The sequence below is a fragment of the Equus caballus genome, chromosome 14 (assembly GCF_041296265.1).
Source record: "Equus caballus isolate H_3958 breed thoroughbred chromosome 14, TB-T2T, whole genome shotgun sequence".
Taxonomy (NCBI): domain Eukaryota; kingdom Metazoa; phylum Chordata; class Mammalia; order Perissodactyla; family Equidae; genus Equus; species Equus caballus.
Window position 1 is genome coordinate 49,931,191 of NC_091697.1, and position 24,552 is coordinate 49,955,742.

General features: G+C 41.4%; 1 protein-coding gene across 5 annotated transcripts in view; it reads right to left on the reverse strand.

The window, feature by feature from the left end:
* Positions 1-24,552, reverse strand: part of ARHGAP26 (Rho GTPase activating protein 26) — a 424,411-nt gene that overhangs the window by 250,396 nt on the left and 149,463 nt on the right. For all 5 annotated transcript variants that reach the window (XM_023617500.2, XM_023617501.2, XM_070234027.1 and 2 more), the window contains exon 11: positions 15,667-15,745. In XM_023617500.2, coding sequence (XP_023473268.1) covers positions 15,667-15,745 — 79 coding nt within the window. The remainder of the gene's footprint in view (positions 1-15,666; positions 15,746-24,552) is intronic.

Consider the following 24,552-nt stretch of genomic DNA (forward strand, 5'->3'; position numbering starts at 1 on the left):
TCCTCAGGACCCATCCCATATTCCTGAACCAGTGTTTCGTTTCTCCATGTAACTCATGTAGCCATCTCTGTGGTCTATATTTATTTGAGAGAGGGGCTTCTCTAATCTAAATAGGTCTCTGTCATAATTCAGCTTGAGATGAGTTTAATTAAAACAAGCACAGATTCACAGACCTTCTTATAACCATGAAGTTGGCTTTCTTGGTCAATGACTCAAACTGGGTATCAATGCCAAAAACACAGCAATTTGATAGCAATAATGGAACCAAACAAGAAATAACACGCAAGAAAAAAAGGATCACCTTAAGGATTTCTTGTTTGAACCAGGGATAGAAACTGAAAGGAATAGAGTTGTTCAGGAAAAAGGAAACGGAATGTTGATTCTACTTTTCCTGCAAGCAAAACTTTTGAAAGCTATCCAAAACAGTGTTGGGAAAAAAAAAAATCATACCACTAGCCTGACTTTAATTGTTAACTGTGGCAGTCACTAAAAGTAAAATACAAGTACTAACCAAAATGAGGGAAATATCACTGGTATCGGTCTGACATGGAAACCCAAAGGTGAGACTGAAAACAACCCCCAAATGTATGTATATTCCCTCTCTCCCTCTGCCTCTAGTTCTCTGCTTGTCACTCCCCTGGCTCTGTTACATGCATGCAATGCACGCACACACATACTCTTCAAAGTTCATCCCCTATATAACTAATCTATGAAAGAAACGAGGTTGTGTTTTATCTCTGGGCAAGCTCAAAATGCAGGCAGACAGCAGACAAATGCACTCAGCAGTGAAGCCTTCCAAAATCCTCTTCATGGGCCCAGAAGAAACAATATGTCATTACTTTACTGAGTATTAAGAACAGAGAGCCCTCCTCCAAATATTTATTCTCATGGAAACACCCAGGTCCACATGAAATGACCAGGTGGGAGTTGGCCACAGCGCCCTTTGACAAACTAAGAAACGCTATGAGTTCTTCTCCTTCACACACCCATATACAAACACCTCGCATGCCACTTCAGAGCGTTCAGAGACATTACCACTATGCTCCTCCTCAAATCAGTCCTTGGATCCCAGAGTGAGAAGCCTATGTTCACCAAATCAGTGGAACTTATTCAAGTTCCAGCTCCTTCCTGCCCTCCTCACCCCTCAAACTTGCCCTTTGTGTCTAATTCCTCTGCTTGTACCCATCCCCTATTGATTGTAATAAGTGCATAGACCAAGTCAACTATGTGGCGATTGGAGTTGAGAACAATCCACTAAACAGTGTTGAACCCAGTAAGAACACCAACTGATACATCTACTCAAAGAATTAGCCCACATTCCAGGCAAAACTGATCTTAACTTCCCCAGACTGACTCTGATGGGGTAATACTGGCCCTAACCACAGAGCTGTAGAAGCACAATACTCAGCATGACTAGATTTTAGGGATAAAGAGATGATAGTGGCAAAAATAAAGTCTTACTGGAACTGGTGAGAGTGATAAGGCTATGGTCCTGAGTCTGTTCATAAACAAGAACATACTGTCACCTGGCCTCTGAGTCCTTTGCAACAAAGACTGGACAGTAGTGTACCCTAAGTAACCCCATAATCCCGTCTGCCAAGACACTTGTTCAACTGTCCTTAGAAATAAAACTCAGTAGGACATTTCGATGCTGGCTTAATGTACCATATTGACATAAATTAACGAAACTGGCCTGACAATTTCAGAATGACATTTGCATCCAATTTTTAGTCCCAAGTTTGGATTTTTTTTAGTATTACTATTTTCCTTATATCCTCTTCCAAGCTCTGCTCCAAAACAAACAAAAAAAATAATAAAATATATCACACTTAGGTTTTTCTGAATAATTGTAGTTCCACTGACTATAACCAGCCCAAAAAGGCGGTCAGGATAGATCTTGCAAGTTCTAGACAATGACGTAATATATGCAGACATATATAAAGTCTAAAAGTCTCTGGAATTCAGTGTCAAGTGGACAGCTAATCCTTGTAGAACTGATGTGGAACAATGTAGTATCTCCTCGAGTCTCATAAGTACTATTACTCTCCCCATTTTAGAGCTAGGTAAACTGAGGCTCAGAGAAGTTAGGTAAACTGTTCAAGGCTCCACAGCAGAATCAGGATTCAAACTCAGGTTGGCTGCCTACCAGAGCCCGTGCATTTAACCCTTTTACTACCAGCAATGGAGTGAACTAAGACAACAGGAATCCACTTGCATACACTTGAAACCCATTTGTGGAATTATAACGAATGACTATTGCCAACTTCTCTATGTACCTCATCACTGCAGGTATGTGTGTGTGTGCATGCACATGCACACACATGTGTATACACACATACTTTTTCTTAAGGTATCTATTTTTTACACCCTAAATAAAGGGCTCAAGTAAAGGAATCATCTCAGTAAATGGAAGGTTAAGATCAGCCCTTACCCGTCAACTCTTAGCTTCTTCAGCATAGCCACAGGATGCTGGTGGTCACAGTTTCTTTTACAACATAGCAACCTGACCACCAGGAACCAGAGCTCTGAGCATAATTATGCATTTTTCATAAACTCAAGGAAAAATAGATGGTAAGAAATGAAAATGTATATAATGTACATCCACATGTACATGTATATGCTAATATTATATACACATATGTACATATGCACACATACATCCTAACTTTATTGTTGGTGCTACAGACAGTAAACAACAGTTGAAAGATTACAAACCTCTCAATCAATTCCAGATCCTTAGTCTCTAATAAACCTTCTAACCTGAGACTTTCTCTGGTACAGCACACTGGTTTCTGCCATATACCAACAATCACTCAGAACTGGGGAGGCATACTGAGCAACGTAGAAGTAAATATAGTACATTCAAAGCCTGTGGATAACAAGATAAACACACCCTGGTAGTCCTTTATTTCATTCATTCAAAAAATATTTATTGAACATGAATTTTCAATCAACATGATCAGTGATCTTGGCCTGGGGCTGTTCTAGGTGTTGGGGATATAGTGAAGAGAAAGGCAGTTAAGATCCTTGCCTTCATGGGTTTCTACTTAGAGGGCCCCAATCACGGCCAGAACCCAAGACATTCAACAAATGAATTCAACTGTAGATTATATAACAGAATGCAACTCAACTCACTGCCTCAAAGTTAATTCAATGAGTTGTGAGTGCTCGTTATGTTATGTTTCACAGCACTCTACTAAGCACCGTAGGTAGGTAATATTAAAGGCAGAAAGGACATAATCAATCTCTGCCCTCAGTAAGTCAACATCTTCCGGGGATGACAACACACAGAGGTACGAACCAGGTGGAGAAATTGCCAAAGCAAGGAATCATTATCTACCCAGATGTCTGGCATAGCCAACATCTACTAGGAGGAAAGATGGCATTCATTTCTGCAAAGTAGTTCTGAGAGAAAGTTAAAAAGTCCTCCAATATATTTCAACACTAGGCACCCCCTTGCCCCCAGATAAAAAATCCATGCCGATTTACCCCAAGAATATTGATGACTTCCTTAGTCTGGCTGAAGTAAAGCTCTTTTTTAGATTTATGGGGCAAATAAAACTAATTAGCAATGATTAACTATAAGAAAGTATATTTCTAATCTGAGGGATCTTAGCTCAGTTTCTGGTTCCCCTCACCCCCTTCTCTTTTTTGGTTTTATAAATAAAGAGGTAAAGATGGGGGAACCTCGCTTTTCTGGGCATTGGGTCAAGACCACACAGCACGCGGGAGCAATGGCAGCTGGCTGGGGGCTGGCCAGGGTGGCGTTCCTTCGGCTGTAACCACTAGACCGCACGTCTGCACTGTTTTCCAGATGACCAAAAGTGAAGATTTTTAAAACCATACTAAAAAATGGCTTTGCTTTTAGGATGTGTTTACTTTTTCTGGTGTTTTCTTTCAGGGTCATGGGGTAGGATTTTAGGGAACACACCTAAAAAGAATGAGGTCATGCTGGCATCATGAGCTACACTGGAGCCCGATTCAGCAAACCCAAAGATAATTTTTCAAAAATGCTTATCTTGTTCCACACCTTGCCACAAAGCAAACAACCTAATTCACGGACTTCCTAATATTCAAAACGCCTCCAGATCCTTCTGTCAATATATTTTTTTAATGCCATCCTTGATTTGATCACTAACAAATACGACCACTTTCTGGCTTTTAGGGTGTAAGAGATAGCTGCAGAAATGGACGTAAGAGCCTGTTTCAATCATTTTTCAAATGGACAAAGTCACTGTAAAAGATCTTTATCGACTGCCTTTGCTACAGAGGAAAAAATAATTGAAGCTAATCCAACCATAATCTCCACTCCCATCATACTGAAGGAGGGCCAACAGTAATTGGTGCTGCTGCTAGACGTGGGAGGTCACACTGCGGAATGTCTATTAAGATCATGCGATGGCCTCAAATGTCTGTAAACCAACAACTACAATATAGATACTAAACACAGTAAACTGCATAAGGAAGAAATACATGATGTGAGTAGATAGAGTAGAAGACAAAATGTTCAAAAGAAATAGATTTATTATAAGAAAATCTACAAACACGAAATTGAATATGTATTAGACAGCCTTTAGAAGAAGACAGAAACATAAGTGGTTTGACTGTGGATAGGTATGAATTATTACGTGGGTGAAGGGAGGATACTGACAATAGTCCTCAAACATACTCCAAGATGGGAACAGAGATAAGATGCTGTCCTGATGGGGATTTCAATGATCGGACATCTGCTGATGGTAATGTTCCTTTAAAAAGCCAAGTCTCTAAACTGTATCAGATTAAATGAAACTAAGAAGATGTGACAATGAAATGCAATGTGTAATCCTGGATGAAACTCTGGACCAGAGAAAATTATATTAATGGGACAACCAGCAAAATCTGAGATCTGTAAAATAGATAATAATATTGTATCAATGTTAATTTCCATACGGTGGTTATGTTAACATTTGGGGTATCTGGATGAAGCGTTTCTGGAATTCTTTGTACTATTTTCACAACATTTTTATAAGTCTGAAATGATTTCAAAATTTTCTGAAAAGTTAAAGAAATTTTTTAAATTGAGCTAACATACACACAAAACCAGAGCCGCTGATAAATTCTTGACTTGCAAAAATATCATCTCTCAGATGGAGGAAACAAAACAGGGAACTTTTAATTTGGCCTTGATTCTGACTCAAGTGAACAACTAACTGGCAAGGGAAACCTCCAGAGTTATAGCCTCGCTCATGCCAACCTCTTCAGACGAGGTTGGGCAGTAGTTGATCTAGGCCACAAAAACAGAGGAAGGAAAATATGAAATCGTCTGTTAACAAAATAGGGAGGAGGCAGAACAACGACTGCCTTCTAGAATAAGTAGAGAGAGTGGCAGACATCTTCCATCTCTTCTCTGAGATGGAACCAAGAGTAGAAGGGCTGAAAGGAGCACATGCGTCAGCTGGGTGGAGGGGCATACCCCTCTCAGGGCTCTTGGGCTGAGAGCCCCTGCAGCTGTTAGAAACTGCAGCTCCTATCTCTCCTTGAGAAGGGATGGGATTTTTTTACTTGGGATTTAGAGGGACCTTGGGGAAGTCCGACAGGTTGCTGACTGTTGCTAGAACAGAAAGGCACAGAGGATCCTCCGGTTTCATTCAGATCATGCAGCCTGGTGAACCAGGAGAGCAGCAGCTCGGCTGAGAGATAAGGAGTGCCCTTTGTGATTCACCACTCCAAACCTGAGCAGCACGAGTGGGTTGCTAGAAGATAAGACACCAACAAGGATAAAGTGAAAAAGTCCTATCATCCAAGGAAAGAACAAGGGAAAGAGTTAGGTTTCTCCCTCGGGCGTTAGAAAGCAGACTGGAAAAAAAATGATGGGTGTAATCCCAAGTCCACAAATCAAAAAAAGAAATAATCATATTATATACAGCATGAATCATGTGCTCTAAGTACTTTATATACACTGCAATATAGAAACGAAGAAATACAAATGGCTGAGAAACATAAAAGATTTTCAACTTATTAGTAATTTGAGAAATGCAGACGAAAACAAGATATAATTTTCCACCATCAGATTGACACACACAGACTCACAGTATGCTGTGTTGGCAAAGGCGTAGAGAAAATGGGCACCCTTATAAGTGATTAGAGAGAGTATAATTTGGGACTTTTTTTGTGGAGAGAGTAATTTGTCAATTATCTATTAAAATATTAAACATGCATACCATTCAGCATGCAGTTCTACTTGGTATACACATATATATATATATATATATATATATATATCTCCTAGAAAAATGCACAAACAGGTAGACAGTGAATTACATACAAGAATTTTCATTACATCATTGTTTGTAATGATGTAATGAAAAGCTGAAAACAACCTAAATGTCACTCAAAGACTAATGGTTGAATAATCTATAGTAAAGCCATACTATGTCAAAAATTCTATGAAACAGAAGAATTTATTTCTAGACATAGATGTATAGGAATAAGTACACAGAGAAAGTTCTAGAGGGATACACACTACATGTTTAGAGAAGGACCACTCCCTTCCATTATAGCTAGGAATGGAAGGTTCCACAACAGGAGCATGATAATACGATTGTAACTGATGCTAATGAGAAAGAAAGAGAAAGAGACATCTGAAAGAATAAACGTGAGTCACGGGGACCCCCTCCATTACGACTTTTATTTAATAACAAAATTAATACATGCTGACTGTGAAAAATTCAAACAATTCAGAAGTGAAGGTTCAAAGTCCTTCTCACAACGAATCCTAGTCCCCAAAGGTTAAGCTAAAATTATAAAGACAAAAATAATGACAGGTGATTAAAGGAGGGCATGTAATCAAAACTGAAATAAGAGGGGCTCAAGCCTAGAAAGGCAGTGGTATGAAGATGAAGTCAACCGTGACCTGAGGCTTGCAGAAAATGCTAAGGAAATCAAAACAGTGTTTGTGTTGCATTTAGACCCAAAATGTGAACAAAGAGGTGAGAATATTAACCAGTGGATCTGTGAAGATCTGTCAAGATAGGTGGGGAATCGCTAGGAAATAGCTTCCGTTAAGAGCAAGTCACTCTAAACCAACATATTTTAATTTTCATACTTAGGTTCATTCATCTGATCATCTGACAAGTATGTATTGAACACCTACTCTGTGCAAGACACTATGCATGAAAGATCCAAAAGCCAAAAGAAAGTGACAATGCTCCTGCCCTCTTGAAGACACCAATCCAGCAGGGGCACTGATATTAACCAAACAATCACACTAATTGAGATACAATTACAAGCTGAGACAAGGGCTTGAAAGTCAGGAGGAAAGTCTTTCAAAACATTTTTGCAAAGAAATGGAGAAATGGGATCCCTAAAAAGAATACAGGGGGCAGTGAACTTGGATGGCAGAGGAAAAAAGTAAACCTTTATTTACATTAGCCTCTAACTGAAATTTAGCATTTCCTTCAAATATGAATGCGGGCAACAAACCATGGTAGTATTAGCAGTATCTGTGACTTTGTCACCAATAGAAATCACAGATATTTCCATATAACATTACTGTCATCGCAGGTAATCTGAAATATTTTATAGGAGTTATCGGACCTGCCCTTATACTATTTAACGTGGTAATAAAGCAGCATATATTTATATTACAAATGGTTTTAATATTTTTATATTTCTTCCATGTAAACCATGTACTGTATGCATTTAAAAACATTCTGGGGACCGGCCCAGTGGTGCAGCAGTTAAGCTCACACGCTCTGCTTTGGAGGCCCTGGGCTCACCGGTTTGGACGCTGGGTGCAGACCTACGCACTTCTCATCAAACCATGCTGTGGCAGGCGTCCCACATATAAAGTAGAGGAAGATGAGCATGGATGTTTGCTCAGGGCCAATCTTTCTCAGCAAAAACGGGAGGATTGGTGGCAGATGTTAGCTCAGGGCTAATCTTCCTCAAAAAAACAAACAAACAAAACCATTATTCTGAGAAAGGTTATAAAGGCTTTACCTGATTGCCAAAGGAATCCATGTCAGAAAAAAGATTAATGATCACACAGCTCTGGTACAAGTAGGTGGATATGTATCTAAATGAACTATACATCAAGGAATTCAAATAATTTCAAATCTACCCACACAGTCTCAGGTAACGGAAGCAACCCAATTCCCTAAGAACAACACCTCAGTTATCCTCAACCCTTCCCTTTAGTTTTAACTCTAGTCATTCAACAAATACTTGCCGAGTTGCTTACTCCATGCCAGCCACTGTGCCAGGCAATGGAGAAACAGCAGCAAATAAATGAAACTTCTATTGATGTGGCCTGAACTCATCTTGGTATCCTCAATGTCCACCAAAGCGATTGGTGGACAGTGTATAAAGGCTTGCTAAATGTTGAAAGAAGAATGCTTAATACCTGAAAGTGCCATCAGCATGCTATTACCATAAAGTTCAAGCAAAAATCTTCTGGATATCAAAATTTCTATTTCTTAGAAAAATTTCATCAACTCTCCAACATAAAACAATTTCACCTGGCCTCCTTCTCTTCTCTCCCATCTTGTAGTTCAGGTTGCTCAATTAAATATTCTCTGATTTTCATGAGAAATTGTTCTTCTGAAGGACATCTAACCAAAGGCAACAAGGACAGAAGTAAAACTATTAAATTTCTTTTAAGAGTTGAACTAAAAGGTGTGTTACAGTATGTACTATTATGAATTCTACCCACATAAAAACACTCACATGACTCAAAGGTGAAGCTTGCAACCAGCTTCTTGACCCAGTAAGAGAAAAAGAAACACAGACAAAACGTTATGGAGCCACTAGGTTGGGGCCAAGTGAGGCGAGAGGTGGGGAAATGGAAAGCAAATTGGGGACCTCACCGGCAGACTCTTCATCAGTTCATACTGTGGGATAATACAAAGAGAGCCTTCACAAAATGAGCAGAACTATGCTTCCAAACGATCGTTCTGCTCATAAAGGAGTGAGGCCTGCATCATCGCACAAGAGCTTAGCAATTTCGCACCACACCTTTTTAACTATCCATATTCTTTTGATTGTTTATTTTACCAAGTAAAGAAAATGTAAGCTGTCAGCGGTAGACTGGTGAGCTGAGCTTCTCATACAGCTGGGATTATGAATTGCCAGGTCTGGGCTACACTGTAGCAAAGGAGGCTAAAGATTACTTCATGCTCCTCCAGTCACAGCCTGAAGGTTCAGAATGACTGCTAAATGAAATCACTTTTTCCATCCTAGCGAAAGCAGTCCCTGCCCTGCACTCTGGTGAGCCCAGGCAAGGTGACTTTAAATAAACTCTGCGCTCAAATGAACCAAGTAATTCAGAAACGGAGCTAGAAAGAGAATCCAGGTATCCCAATATCTGCCCCTTCCCTCCAAAAAGAAAACAGTAAGAACTAACTTGAGCACTTCCAGGCCTTGTGCTAACTACATACATGCTGACCCTTAGAAAACAATACTATCTTAGAGGAAGGGAGTATTATTATCCCCATTGTGCAGGCAAAGAAACATGCTCAGAGAAACCAGGTCATTTTCCAGCATTAGAGAACTTTTAGTGGTGAGTAAGGATTTAAACTCAGGCTGCCTTAGCCCACATTCGTAACCACCGTGACATTCTGCCTCTGATCCTGGGATCTCACCTAAACAGTAAACCACCTTACTTTTTCCTTTAAAGACTCTAATAGCTCACTCTTGCAGGCAGCAGGTGCAGAGTCTAAGATGCAATGCAACTGCCCATTGATTCTCTGAGTTCTTGAAGAACTCAGGGGCTAGAGCTTGGGCATACAGAGAAAAGTGAGAGAAGGGCACCCTTTGTTCAGTCTCAAAGTCCACAAGGACTAAAATGGAAGATTTCTTTGAAATGGAGGTGAATAGAAGGAAGCCATTTTATCTTGCACTCATATTAGAGGAATGGATTTTCCTTAGTCTCCCCCTCTTTTCCCTTCTTCCACAACAGAGTAGCTCCACTTAAAAGTGAGGGTAGACACCATTCAGCCAGCCCTGGTGGCCCAGTGACTAAGATTCAGCTCTCACCACCACGGCCTGAGGTTCATTTCCCAGTCAGGGAACCACATCCATCTGTAAGTTGTCATACTGCAGCAGCTGCATGTTGCTGTGATGCTGAAAGCTATGCCACTGGTATTTCAAATATTAGCAGGGTCACCCATGGTGGACAGGTTTCAGCAGAGCTTCCAGACTGCACAGACGAGGAAGAAGAAGATGGGCACCCACTTCCAAAATAAATTGGCCATGAAAACCCTATGAATGGCAGCAGAGCATTGTTTGATATAGTGCCGAAAGGTGAGAGGATGATGCAAAAAGACTGGGCTTTGTTGTACACAAGGTCACTAGGAGTCAAAATCCACTCAACGGCACTAACAACAAACATACCATTCAACTATGGCTTTCTAATAATTCAGCCGTGTGTATATTATAGTAAAAATAGTACAGAGCTGGAAGCTAGAAGACCCGGATTATCTACCCAAGATCAACCACTGACTGGCCTTTTCAGGCAGCATTCCTTCTTATGCAAATATGAGTCTGATACTGGCCTACGTGTGGGCTTCTTTCTGCCGACAGTTATGAGGTTCGGCCATATGCAATAGCCAATATCTGGTCATTTTTGACCTAGGAAGGCAGCAATTTCACAGTTTCAAACTAATACATGGGTTTACACACAATCTTTGATGCTGTCTATACCACCTGTTTCTTATCTTCCTAATACAATTCCACATAATGCTGGCATCTACCAACCTTCTAACCTTCTGGCTGTTAAAAGAGATTCAAATACTGGCTCAAAGTGGAGAAATATTTAATTTTACTGAAGAATCCTTGAGATGTGAAAGAGGACTAATACCTCCAAAAAAAGGAGGTAATATAAGAAATTCCAGACAGACACCACTAATCACAGCTAGGGAAATACATGGGAATGCAGTCTAAAGAGGCTGATCTAAGCTCTGAGGCTGTGGCTCACCCTATAGTCCCAGTGACTTGCTGAATCATCCTTCCACAGTGGAGAGAGAAAAATAAAAACTTAAGGTTGAGTGTGTGTGTGTGTGTTGGTAATGATTCTAATCTGCTTGCTTTTAGCAAATATGCTTACATGCAATATGCAAAGAAAATGGGAAAGAAAACTTTAGCTATTAGAAACCAAGATAAAGGCAATTTGCTGTCTCTAGAATTTCTCTTGGCTGCACTGTTTATGCAGCTTAAACTAGGGTTCCATGTCCAATTTAATATGGAAAGTCTGTTCTTAAGCCTGAGACAATGGCTACAAAAGATTAAAACGACAGCTTATGTGGCTGCAAAGGTGAATCTCTGTAGCTTGTCAAACCAGATTTAATAGAAAGTGAAGAAAGTCAAGTAGAATCATCTCAAAGCTTTTCTGACTAGCCAGCTTGTTGAGTTTTTAAAAAATATAGACTCACATCTGTGTGCCTTTTATTTTCTTGCCATACTGCACTGGCTACGATTTCCAGTACTATGTTAAATAAGAGCAGTAAAGGGGCCAGCCCGTTAGTGTAGTGGTTAAGTTTGCATGCTCCACTTCAGGAGCCCGGGGTTCACAGGTTCGGATCCCGAGTGCAGACCTAGCACTGCTCATCAAGCCATACTGTGGCGGCATCCCCCCTAAAATAAAGGAAGATTGGCATAGATATTAGCTCAGCAACAATCTGCCTCAAGCAAAAAGAGGAAGATTGGTAACAGGTGTTAGCTCAGGGACACTCTTCCTCACAAAAGAAAGAAAAAGAAGAATGGTAAGGGTGAACATCTTTGTCTTGTTCCCATTCTTAGGAGGAAAGCATTCAGTCCTTCACCATTAAGTATGATGTTTGTGGTTTTCACTCTTGGCTAAATACCAACGAGCAAGGTTTTTGAAAAGAAAATTTAACGGAATATAGATATCCGAGTAGGGAGAAACTGTGTCATTTTTGCCTACCTCATGTCTATTTCCCTTCCTCATATAACAACGCTCAGGGGAAGCCAACCTTCCCCCACCATTTATGCAGTTCTAGTGCAGCGGGCAGGTAAGTCAGGTCTGGTCAATTCATCTGTCCCATCTTCTTGTCCAAGTATTTAGTCCAATAACATTCATATACAAGACTTTTTTGAAATTATTACATAAGGCTCTCTTTGCACTAGACCTTTAGATTAAGGATCAACAAACTATGGCCCGTTACTGAAATCTGACCTTCCACTTGTTTTTGTCAAGAACATTTTATTGAAACACAGCCTCACCCATTCACTTACATATTGTCCTTGGCTGCTTTTGAGCTACAACAGCAAAGCTGAGTAGCTGCAACAGTCATCATATGGCCCCCAAGGCCTAAAATATTTACTATCTGTCCCATTACAGAAAAAGTTTCCTAACCCCTGCTCTTGATAACAAGATGGAAGCCTGAACAGTCAGGAAGCATATCAGCACCACATGGAAAGAACCTGCTAGAAATGAAGCCAACACAAAAAAAGAAACCAACTCCAAATATTATCTAAGTTCCTGGATTCGGATGGGCCAGAACTATTATACCCCAACATATCCACCTTTTTCTCAGGCAAGCTTGAATTGGTTTTCCTTCATTTGAACTCAAATTCATTACACAGACAAAATCCATAATTTTCATTGCAGGAACACAACTCTAATTTCTTTCTCCATTATATATTCACCAATACCATAAAGACATTTGACATTTCCTTAGACGAGAATGTCACTAAGTACTAAAAACTATAATTTATGTAACAACTAGCTGAAACATTGAAAAATCAACTGATTCGGGGTTCATTTAGGCTTTTTGTCCAATGAACCACCCTGACGTGTTATTAAACAATGAAAGAACAAAAAGGACGAAAACCAAAATTACCCCACCTCCAAAAAGAAATCCAACACTGAATAATCAATCACAGAACAATTAAGATAAAGTGTAAAAACAAAAGATAGGTGCCACCGTTAACATCTCCATGAAATAAGCGAAATACTCTAAGACCAGCTAGAGAAAGAGGTTTCTGCTGCCTTATCAAAGCCAAAACTCCCAAGGGGACAGATTTAACTAATTAGGAAGATGGTGATTAAAACTGAAGCTGCTAATTGTCTACCGGGTATACATTGCCAGTAATGTTCCCGAGAGGCTCCCAGCGATGGGAGACAAAATGAAGCCTATTATTCCTGCCAATTATGCAGTCATCATTTCTCTGCATTTATCCCTCTCTTTAGGAAACTAAAAAGCACACAGAGGTGTAGTTTTCAATGCGAGCTATATGTTCCTGTGAGGAAATAATTTTATACTATGTTTAGAAACAGAATTATTTTGTGTCTAAACTTGTTTTAATGTGTACAGTCTGGAGCAAAGAAATGTTTCTTTCAACAGCATGCTTTCCATCTGCAGAGGCCAGATGTTAATCTACAGAAAACTGAAGTAGTTACTAAGAGGACCAATTACATACAGACAGAGAACAAATACCACATAGTGGGGAGAGGGAGGCTTAAGATGGAGTTGGCAAAGCTGTTTTACAATCCCAGCCTATTCGAGGGGAAAAGAAAAAAAAAAAACCAACAGTAGTGTGTTTTTTATCTATACCAAGAACAGTATGCCCTGACAGGATTTTTCTTCCTGGGTATTTCCTCCCCTACGAGTTGAAGAAACATTCAAGAGAGTCAGAAAAAGTATCGTAAAAATGAATTGAGTGAGGATTCTTAGAAGGCAATTTGACATTTTATCTCTACTAAAGATGAAAACCAAATACGTCTAGGGCTAGCCATGGGTTCAAATTGTAGCTCTGCCACTGTGGTGTCAACTGTTAACCACCCCACAGTATTCTTTCTCTTCTTCCTCCTTGAAGTGATAAAATGCCCTGGGTACTGGGTCGGCCCATGGCTGCCTGTGTACAGCCTAAATTCCCCACCCTCGCTGGCAGATAAATGTGGCCATATATATTTACGTATATAATTACGTTTGGGCCAATGGAAGTGATGTGTGCACCTTCTGGGTCCTGGATGCTTTCATCTCCATTAGCTGGCTGGAAAATGGCAATAACTGGAGTAATCTGGGAAGCCCTAGATAGGATGAGGATGGCAAAATGACCCTGCCAGGCACGGATGGCTTACTTCTGGCCTCTAAGGGGAAAATAAACTTCTCTTATTTAAGCCACTGTACTTTGGCATTTATTTGTTTAGTTACCTAGCCTGTACCCCACTAATACAGCCACTTACTTCTGGGCAATGTGGGGCAAGTTATTTAACCTCCCCTAAGCCTCAGTTTCTTCATCTGTGAAATGGAATAACACTTATTTTCGTAAGGTACTAAGAGGAATAAATGAGTTAATAGACATAATGTGCCAAACCTGTGCCTTAGACACAAAAAAGTGCTCGACTAAAGGGAGACGATAATAGTAAAGACATGAAGGACTACTCAGGAAGCTGCTTTCAAAGACCTCTCACATCAAGCAGCTCCTGTGCACACAAAGCCCTAAAGGTAGAAATGCGTATCTCCTTTTGAGAGAGTTTTCTATCAGTAACAACGTGTTCAGAGAAAATCAGGGGTATCTTTTATTTTAGCCCAGGAAAAGAATAAAAATTAAACGATGTTTAACTCGAGTTTAGCAAACTGTGCTGAAATCTTTAAATCTTGCTCTATATTATTGAATGCTATGCAAACACTAGTTATTTGTTTATGCTTCGTTGATTGAATTGAGTTCCATGTTTATATACAAAATAGCTGAGTAGAAAGGTACATTAATTAATATAGATCACCTAACCAGGACAGGCGGAGAAAGAGACACACAAGTGAACTGGAATCACCTCTACTGGACACCCAACTCGATGCAGAGTTCTACAGTCGATGGATGCAATGGCCTGAGGAGCCTTGCAAACATTTCCCCCTCTGGGTAGCACCTTTGCAAGTGATAATTATTGGCCCTCTTACATTGTGGATTCTTTTTATCTTTTACTGGTGGGATCTAGTTAGACTGTACCCTTAGGATTTCCGTAACCTTGAGATTTACTGAACACTGGAAGTGAGATCCTTGGGACCCAGGTAAGATGACTACTCTGACTCTAGGGACTTCCCCAGGGCTCGTCCGTGGGTTTCACACGTCACAAGATACAGAAAAACCACAAGATTACATAACCCAGCAGAAGCCAGCATCTCTGAAATGGGAGCACAGATCACCTTACCAGGCTTAACTCCTTCATCAACCCTAATAATTCCACTGCTTATAACAGCATGTAGGCTACTACAGGAACGGGAGGCTGAACCAGAAGGTGAAGATAAAAGGAACTGTATAATCTGTATACACTTTTATGGTCATGTATCCCATTAAAATGGGTTTGAGATAATGCTTTAGACTCCACTTCATGGAGGCATCAATGGTCAATAAATATTCAGTAAGCCCGATGGGACTCTGCCTCCTCTAAGAGACCTAAGGGAGCTACAAGTCCCTCAGCAAAGGGGATGTTCTGTGCAGTACCATGCAGGAACCAAGCCTTAGACTGAGAGGCCAAAGTTCAGGGACTGCATCCACACAGAAGCAATATCAGCATCTACAAACCTCGGCCTGGGGATAAAAAACTCCCTCTGTACACTGGTCTTGAGAACCCAAGGCTTTGACGCACCAGCAGAAACCACTGCATTATGAAGCAACAAACAACTCAGGCCCCTCATTCTTGCTCTACTTCCCTGAATTGTTACTTACAGGTTCCCGACCATCCATGGCTTCCATCCAGAGCCTCCGGTCCTCTTCTGACAATGCCTGCATGGTAATAACCCCTGGCCTGCAGAGAAAGGAGGACACAGATATGAACCCAGCACCATAAGCAGAGAGATCCTGACGAAGGTGAACCTTAAAGAAACACCCACTCGACAGAGTGAGAGGTTGCTGGGGTTAATGGCATGAAAACAGGCAGACCCCTCAGCTTTTCTGAGGCCCCTTCCAGCCTCAGAAAGCAAAGCCATCTCCCCAGGACATCTCATTGAACCCATCTCCCTCAGGGACGCCGGAAGAAATGCAGAAGACAGGACTCTACTTAAAGGTAAGGAACATAGAGGAGTCAAGCGATTCCCTTAGACGGTGTTTGTTCCTTGAGATCTTATTCACACTTATTCTCCAAATAACAGAGTGCTTTATTCACAGCATGAGTGCAAGAAATGTTCAATGAAGTGAATGGAATTACTGGACTTGAGATAGAAAGAGGGGGAAACATCCAAGCTGGAGGGATGTCAGTCTCCTAATATCTAGTCCAACGCTTCTGAACTGCTTTTGACATGGATAAGTTTTATGGAGGCAACCAACTTTGTAATTATGATGATATTAAATGTATACAGTATTTTTTCAGTGAATGCTTAGCATGTCAGGTATGAAGTTCTTTACATGTACTAAGCTTTTTTCACTCTCTAATTGAAATCTGCCTGCTCTTTCAAACTGAGTACAGACCCTTCAGAAAGAATGCACACAATATCGAACGGTGTTTGTCAAGTTCCCATTATAGATGGCACTCCACAAGAACAGACCTGTGCCATAAAAATGAACTTGGGAGAAGGGGCTAAAAGCCCTCCAGGCTCATAAAAGGAGGAGTTTTTTACTTAGGGTCCACAGATGGGCCCCAGAGAGTCCATATACCACCTTCTCCCCTCCCAATGTGTGTGTATTTTTCCATAGAAACAATTCAAATCGTCCATCAGGTTATCAAAGAAGACTACACTCTTCAAAAAGTTAAGAATTGCTGATTCAAACCATGCTCACCTTTAAAGTCTGAGAAAGCTTAAAAGGGAGGAACAGGTCCCCTGAGCAAGAATTAAGTCCTATTGCTGTCTGAGTCTGCAGCCCTGCTAACGATCACAGAGAAGCACAGTACCGAAACACACACGGGCTTGGCCATGCCCTGAGCAGCACAAGCCTGGGCCCCACAAGCCCCGAAGCCTGTTCATTCAACCCTCCTGGAATCACTGCCCTGGTTTATTACGTAGTTCCAGTGAATATGCTAGATCTATTTATGTTGAACATATTTTAAATATCACATTTGCTTCTTTTTATTGATCATGCCTCGAAATCCCCTAAGAAAAAAAGCTTTCAAAGATGTGAGCATGTAAGTACAGAAGAGTTCAGGATTTGAGGGGCACTGGGCTGGGGGTGTGAATGTGTGTGTGTGTGTGTGTGCGCACGCGCGCGTGTGAGTGAGAGAGGACAGAGAGTAGTGGTGGTGGTAGGAGAGCGGTGTATGTGGGGGGTGGCATGGGTAAGTGGGTGGATGAGTGTGTGTGTGTATGTGTGTGTGAGTGAGAGATGACAGAGTCGTGGTGGTGGTAGGGAGGGGTGTACGTGGGGGGTGGCGTGGATAAGAGGGTGGATGAGTGGGTGTGCTGAGCTTGAGAGCCAGCTTATGGAAGGGACACTGACTCCCCAGAGGGTGGTCATTCCTGTGAAGGCCACACTGGGCACTGGCACCCTAACACGACTCAGAAGTTACAATAAGTAATCTCCACCAGCACCTGCCAGCGCTCTCCCTCCTCTTTTCAAAAATTCTCATTCTCCCACCCAGGCGTCCATTTCCCACCATCGGCCAATTCAGGGTGCCAGACACACAGGGTGGCTGCAGTCTTCTGGCAGCCACGGCTCTAAAGAGCTGACCCTATGGTTTGGGGATACGGTGGATTGTGTCTCCTCTCCTACCTTTCAAATAGCCAAGCACAAAGCTTTAATGGCTTTGAGATAAAAAGTCTATGAAGCTGCAGTCCACTGCACAACTCTCAAGTCCCTGGACCTGGATCTTTGAGTGTTGCTCAAAGTGCTGTGCTTAGGGGCCGGCCTGCTGGCACAGTGGTTAAGTGCGCACATTCCACTTTGGCGGTCTGGGGTCCGCTGGTTCAGATCCCGGGTGCGGACATGGCACCACTCATCAAGCTGTGCTGTGGTAGGCATCCCACATATAAAGTAGAGGAAGATGGGCATGGATGTTAGCTCAGGGCCAGTCTTCCTCAGCAAAAAGAGAGGAGGATTGGCAGATGTTAGCTCAGCGCTGATCTTCCTCAAAAAAAAAAAGTGCTGTGCTTGGACCACTGTCTTCAGAATCGGGCTTTCCCTTAAAATGGAGATTTCCAGCCAAACCCCACCTTACTGAATCTGAACTTCTGGGCTGAGCCTGAGAATGTGGATTTTAACCAACTCCCCAGGTGATGCTGATGCACAGTTAGGTCTGAGGCCCACCGCCCTAGGCTGCCCACCCAACCCTACCCTTTTCCTTCATGTTCCCCTGCCCTGGAGAGCAGAGACACTCTCCTCTCTACACTGGGGTCAAGCAGCCAACATGTCTCCAGTTCATTTCCTGCTAGGTGCTCATCAGCAAACAGTGAGACCACAATAGTGGCCTAGCATATCAAGATCTCAGGGACCTTGCAGATGTCACAGCAACTTCATGGCACACAGTGTGAAATTTCCACCCAGAGCCACAAAGAGGAAGTTCAGACAAACTCAGAGGCTGTGAAGGGTGGGCCACTTGGCCTTAGCAACAAGGAAAGTACACTGTCCGCAGTCACAGAGCCAGGATCTGAACCCAGCAGTCTAACCCTTCGCACAACACCACAGCAAATGTGAAGGTGTCGCAGCCCCCAGAGAGCTCATGTTGAGCACCAAGTCGTCTGCCCTCAAAATTAACTAGACCCCCTTGCAAGTATCTTAATGAGCTCCTGCCTAGGATCAAATGAGATCGAATGCCAAGGGGCTCTGTAAAATCTAAAGTGCTTCATAAATATGAGGGCTCAGAACACCACTTTAGGCAAACAGCCAATCCCCAAAATAGGAATCTAAGAGTGTCTGATGTGACTGTGGCTTACTTTCTACAGCAGTGGTTCCCCACATTTTTTTTCTGCCTCAAAATACCCAAGAGATGGAAAGGCAATGAGTTTTTTAAAAGAACACCAAAAACACTAATGGTAAAGAAAAAATATGGATAAATTAGACTTCACCAACATGAAGAACTTCCACTCATCAAAAGACATTACTAAGAAAGTGAAAAGGCAAACTACAGAGTAAGAGAAGACATTGGTAATTTATATCTCCAAAGTACTCGTATCCAGAATATGTAAAGAATGCCAACACATAAATAAGAAAAAAGTGAGCAACCCAATTAATAAAATGGATAAATGACTTGAATAGGCACTTCACAAAAGAGGACAAACCAATGGCCTAAAAAGCATAAAAAATAGGGCCCAACATGATGACTAATCAGGAAAATTCAATTAAAACCACAATGAAATATAACAACCTCCTGAACGGAGAGCATTCAAAAGGCCACCACTATCAAGGACTGGCAAGAATGTAGAGCCACTGGAACTCTTGTACATTGCTAATGGGAGAATAAATTGATAAAACCTCTTTGGTGATATCTACTACAGCTAAACACACACCTATCCTATGACCTAGCAATTTTACCCTAGATATATACCCAAGAGAAAGGAGTGTGTATGTCTACCAAAAGACACATTCGCGAATGCTCACAGCTTTATTCATTACGGTCAAAATGTGCAACAACAAAAAACCAAATATCCACCACTAAGAGAATAAATTGTTGTATATTTAAACAATGGAACAACACACAACAATAAGAAAGAATCAACAACTACTACACGCAACAACATGAATGAATCTCACAGACATAATAATGAGGGAAAGAAGCTGAACACAAAAGACTACAAACGGTATGATTCCATTTATGTGATGTTCAAACCCTGGCCAGAAAGTCATTTATGGTGACAGAATTCAGGACAGCGATTCTGTCTTGCGGAAGGGGTAGGGGCAAGGTCTGGGAAGGGGCATGAGCGAACCTCCAGGGGTGACAGACACGTTCCATAACTTGACCTAGGTGGTTACACAGGTAGGAGTATGTCTATGTGTGTATGTGTGTATGTCTCTGTGTGTGTGTGTGTGTGTGTGTGTGTGTAAAGTCATTAAGATATAAACAAGATTTGTGCATCTTACTGTGATTATCCCTCAATAAAAAATGTTTTTAAATACCCAAGAGATACGACTTCTCATCAATAACTTGGCTCACTAGTTATCCCGACTCTAGTGCTTCCTAGCTGCATAAGCCTAGCGGACAGGTAATTGAACTACTCTATGTTATTCTTTAAAATACAGATAATAAAAGTACCTACACGTCATGGGGTTGTTGTGAAGGTTAAATGAGATATGCATAAAGCATTTCAAAGTATCAGACACACAGTAAAGGCTCCAAAAATTAGTTGTTATCACAGGGTTAAATGGGAGGTGGGGTACAGAACAGCATGGCAAGAGTGGGTTAGGGTCAAAATGATGGAGGGAGAAGGGTGGGTGTGTATAGTTTTAAAAGGAAAAGAAATAAGCCGCAGGTGCTTCTGATACGCATGACCCCACCACCAAAACACTCACACATACCACTGAAAAACACGCCTACCACAAAGCAAGGCAGGCCTAGGGCTGAAGCGACACACAGGCTCTGACATCATGGCCATTTCCTTTTTCCTCCTGAGTAAAGTATCAAAGTGGTCTCCTTTCCCCTTTTGGAATTAATGTCTGGTAATCGATAAGGACAAAGAAGGAGTCTTCAGTAAATTCTAGAAAATCTGCGAAGGAGCTCCCTCTACCAACCAGATGAGAGAAGGAACAAATGACTTAACAATCCTTTCCGGAGCTCAATTCTAAGACTCTACTTTACATACAACACCTCCTTTCCACTCTGAATAAGTCCTTGATTAGTGCTATATCTGGATCAGCTTGAAAATCATGAACAAGGAGCTACAATTTTCTCTAAGTTGGCACCCCACCTCTCACCCTACAGGGGCAACGCACAAAATAATTATTCATCAATCACATGGCAAATTGCCACCCACCACCATATCTCCTCCAATGCTGGCCTCCAAAAGGAGCCCCCAGAAATCAATATATCATTTAGCAACACATCCAGGAGCCTAGGACCACTGATGTCAGCTCATAGCCCTCTGACCAGCCACAAGCAAGCAGAATTCCCACCAGCCCCGATTCTAGGGTTACTTGATAGCTTCCCTACTCTAATCTTATTCCTGAATCTGAGTCAACAATAGTGATCTCAGTGGCTTGGCAATTTCCCCACTTCCTATTGGACAAGGAAATGCTATCACTGACTCCACCCCACTGAAACAAACACATTCAGAATCTAACAGTGCTGCTCTTTCTAAATCAACCTCCAAAGATCTAGAGTTTACTCATTCATAAGACTATAAATCTTCTGTTGGCAAGAGCTCATTCCCCAGCTTCCAACCACACTGCGGCACACATAAGGGTCAGGTTCAGAGTAAAAGAAGGACTGTGGCACCCAGAGAAACACATGTTCTCACAGCCTGTGTATGAACATGCCTGCCTCTCTATGGTTATATGGGAAGACAGATGAAGGTTTAGAGAATGGGCTGCCACTCACAGGTAAGAAGAGCTGTGCAAGTGCCAGGGAGAGGAAGTGGTCCTTTTGCTTCTAACGTGCTACTGGGAAAACTGACCCCTAACAGTTTCTGAACAATTATAAAGTTCAAGGTTCAGTAGATCTTTATTTACATAAAGATATGGCCAATGTCATGCAGAATAATCTTAGAGACTGACATCTCTTCCATGTCTGTCTATGAGTTTACAGACTCAAATGTCTATAGAGACCAGGCAAGCAAGCAAAATGAGTGAAATGGATAAGAAATTCTTGACTGTCCCAAGGAAAATAGGCTTGATCTTATTTTCCTTACAACATTCAGCCCTTTATTTTTTCTTTTGCATTTTCACTTTTCGGTTGAGTCATACAAACAAAGGAGATGGGAAAAACAGCAGTGCAAGTGCAAGGCACAGTGGCAGCTGTCACCTGTCATCATGGCAGAGCTCAAAAGAGCATGGTGGGGACTGTGGTAAAGTGGACAGCACATGCCCTACCTGAAGGAGGCATCCACCATTCAGCTCTATAAACAGCTGGCAAACGGGAAGGCAGTATCAGCATTTACAGACTTTGCCAATTTAGATTGTTGCCTCAAACACTACTCAAGCCAAACTAAACATGCTTAGATATGTAAGGACCACTAGTTTAGAGCTTCTGGTGTCTGTGTCTGTTTCTCTGCCTCTCTCTACCTGAGCTCAACTCCAGGTTACTGTGGCACGTTATAAAGTCATCTCACACACTAGGACCAACAATGATGCGTGTCTGTATTCTTGATTCTCCTCACAGTCAAACTCAGCAGAGCATATCCGGTTCATCGACAAATGAGGAACTTGGGCTACTTCCCCATTTTCCCCAATACTCAGGACCCAGTGTCATCACTGCAGGGCAATGTTAATCTTCTCTTTGGAGATAAAAAGCTATGAATCTGCACAACTATGCATGATCTGAGATAATACCCATTGAAGGTCCTTGTGCATTACAGATCTTTGAACTTGAAAAGAACACATAATATGCCATGATAACCTGGGTAGGGTACAGGTGAGACAGACAAAATGAGGAAAAAACCAGAAGTTGCAAACTGGCGGCCCACAAACTGGAGCTGGTTTATTGAGTGTTTACTATGGGCCAAACCCTGTGCTAAGGACTTTACTTGCATTATCATATATTCCTCACAATGAAGTAGGTACTATCATTATACTTCTTAAAAAAACTGAGACTCAGAAATTACCTGCACAATATCACATTGCTAGTAAGTGGCAAAGCCTCAACTTGAACCCAGTCTGCCTGACTCTAAAGCAGAGCCCATACCTTAACCACAATATTGTCCACCCCCATGTGCATGCAGGGTATGTGCCCTGGGATCCAGGGCAACCAGTTCCTTAGGGCGAGGGAGTCACTTCTCTCATACTGTCTCTGAAGGGAGAAAGGAGAGAGGAAGACACTTCTTCCCTTCTTCCCTCCCTCCCTCCCTCCCTCCATCCCTTCCCTCCCATCCTCCTCCTGACCCCCCCCCCAAGAAGTTTTTAGAAGTAGGCTTCTAATAAACTACTTAGAAAGGATCTTATTCTAATGAATGAATGAATCATAACCTATTACAGCCTACAGCACTGACCTCTTGGGGGGAAACGTCCTAAAATAATTACAACTATAGCGATAATAATAGCCAAAAGAATATTGCCAATCACATCAGATAATTTCCTACATTTTATTTTAAAGGAGACTGAAGTCATAAAACATCAGAAAGCCCAGACAAAGAAACCTCTGCCACACTAAGTTGCATGGGCTTTAAACGAAACAGATATTGATTGGGGGCCTATGACACGCCAGCCATGATGCTGGGCACTGGGGACACAGGAGCAAGCAAATTTTAACACACTGCAACAGAAGAAAGCATTAGTAATTGCTGGGATGAGCAAGACTCAGGGAGAATGCAAATACTTGTTACTATTGTTGATAAGAAATGATGAAAAAATATTCTAATTCAAGAAATCTTCTGATTCATTTATCAATCTTTTATTTCATCGTTACTATTCTCTCTCATGATGAACAGAAATGTGCATAAGTGGAATTTACTGGTTGAATTGTTTCCGCTCTTCAGATTTATGTAATAGCAAAATTTTGGTTTAGATTAAAAAAATAAACTCATTTTATATTTAGAAATTGGCAAATAAACTGGCATACTCAAACAATAAAACCCAAATTTCACTATGCAGACTAGAGAATAGAAATGTTTGCCTTATTTCACACCACAGTCCATTAACCATCATATCCCACTCTCACTCAAATGAGAATCAAACAGCAAACACTCTCTTTTAATTTTTTAAAAAGAAAAGAAAACAACTCAATAACAAGTTCAAACTATACGAATTCTAAGGATTCCAAGAACTTCTCAACTAGCTTATAGAACAGCCAAGAAGCAATCCAGAAAGTACAATATTCCCCCGACTCTACCCCCACCCAAGTCATGGAAGTCAGAGCAGTATAACACCCTCTGAGGAAGGAAAAAGCCATTTCCTCTCTGAAATGTCAGTGGCTTTGAGACCAGCACTGTAATCCAACCAGCAGGAAGGCAAAATCAAATATTATTTCAAACAACGGGTGAGAAGGGGAGGGGAGGGGAAGTTTAAACCCAGGAAAAATGGATTCATCTGTTGCAAAAGATAAAGGCACATTGCACCAAGAGGGAAAAGCAGGACTGCCAGGTTCTCAGCACACACTGGACAGCTAGAATCATTTATCTGCTTTCTTCACCATCCTCCAACAAGGTATCCTCGAAGCAAAGAGCCTGACACTTTAGTTCAGAAAGCAAGGTAAAATGTAATGTTTAAACAGAGTCTAATTAACTGAGCATGCTCGCTTTTGCAGGAAAGTGAGTGTGAAATGAACATCATAAAAGGGTGGGAGGAAGGAATTTCTAGAGAAAGAATGAGTCATGTAGAATACCTCTCCTTTAAGGAACAATATTCCCATGATGATTTCTTCCACAGAAAAAACACATACACACCACTGACTCCTAATTGTCAATATAAAGGACAGCTAATTTTCAACTGGACCTTCTAATAGTGACTAATACATATACAAAACTGCCATCTAGAGGTTGAGCACTGAAACAAAGTCTGTTACATAAGCTGATCCTTTGTGGAAAAAACACACAATCTTAC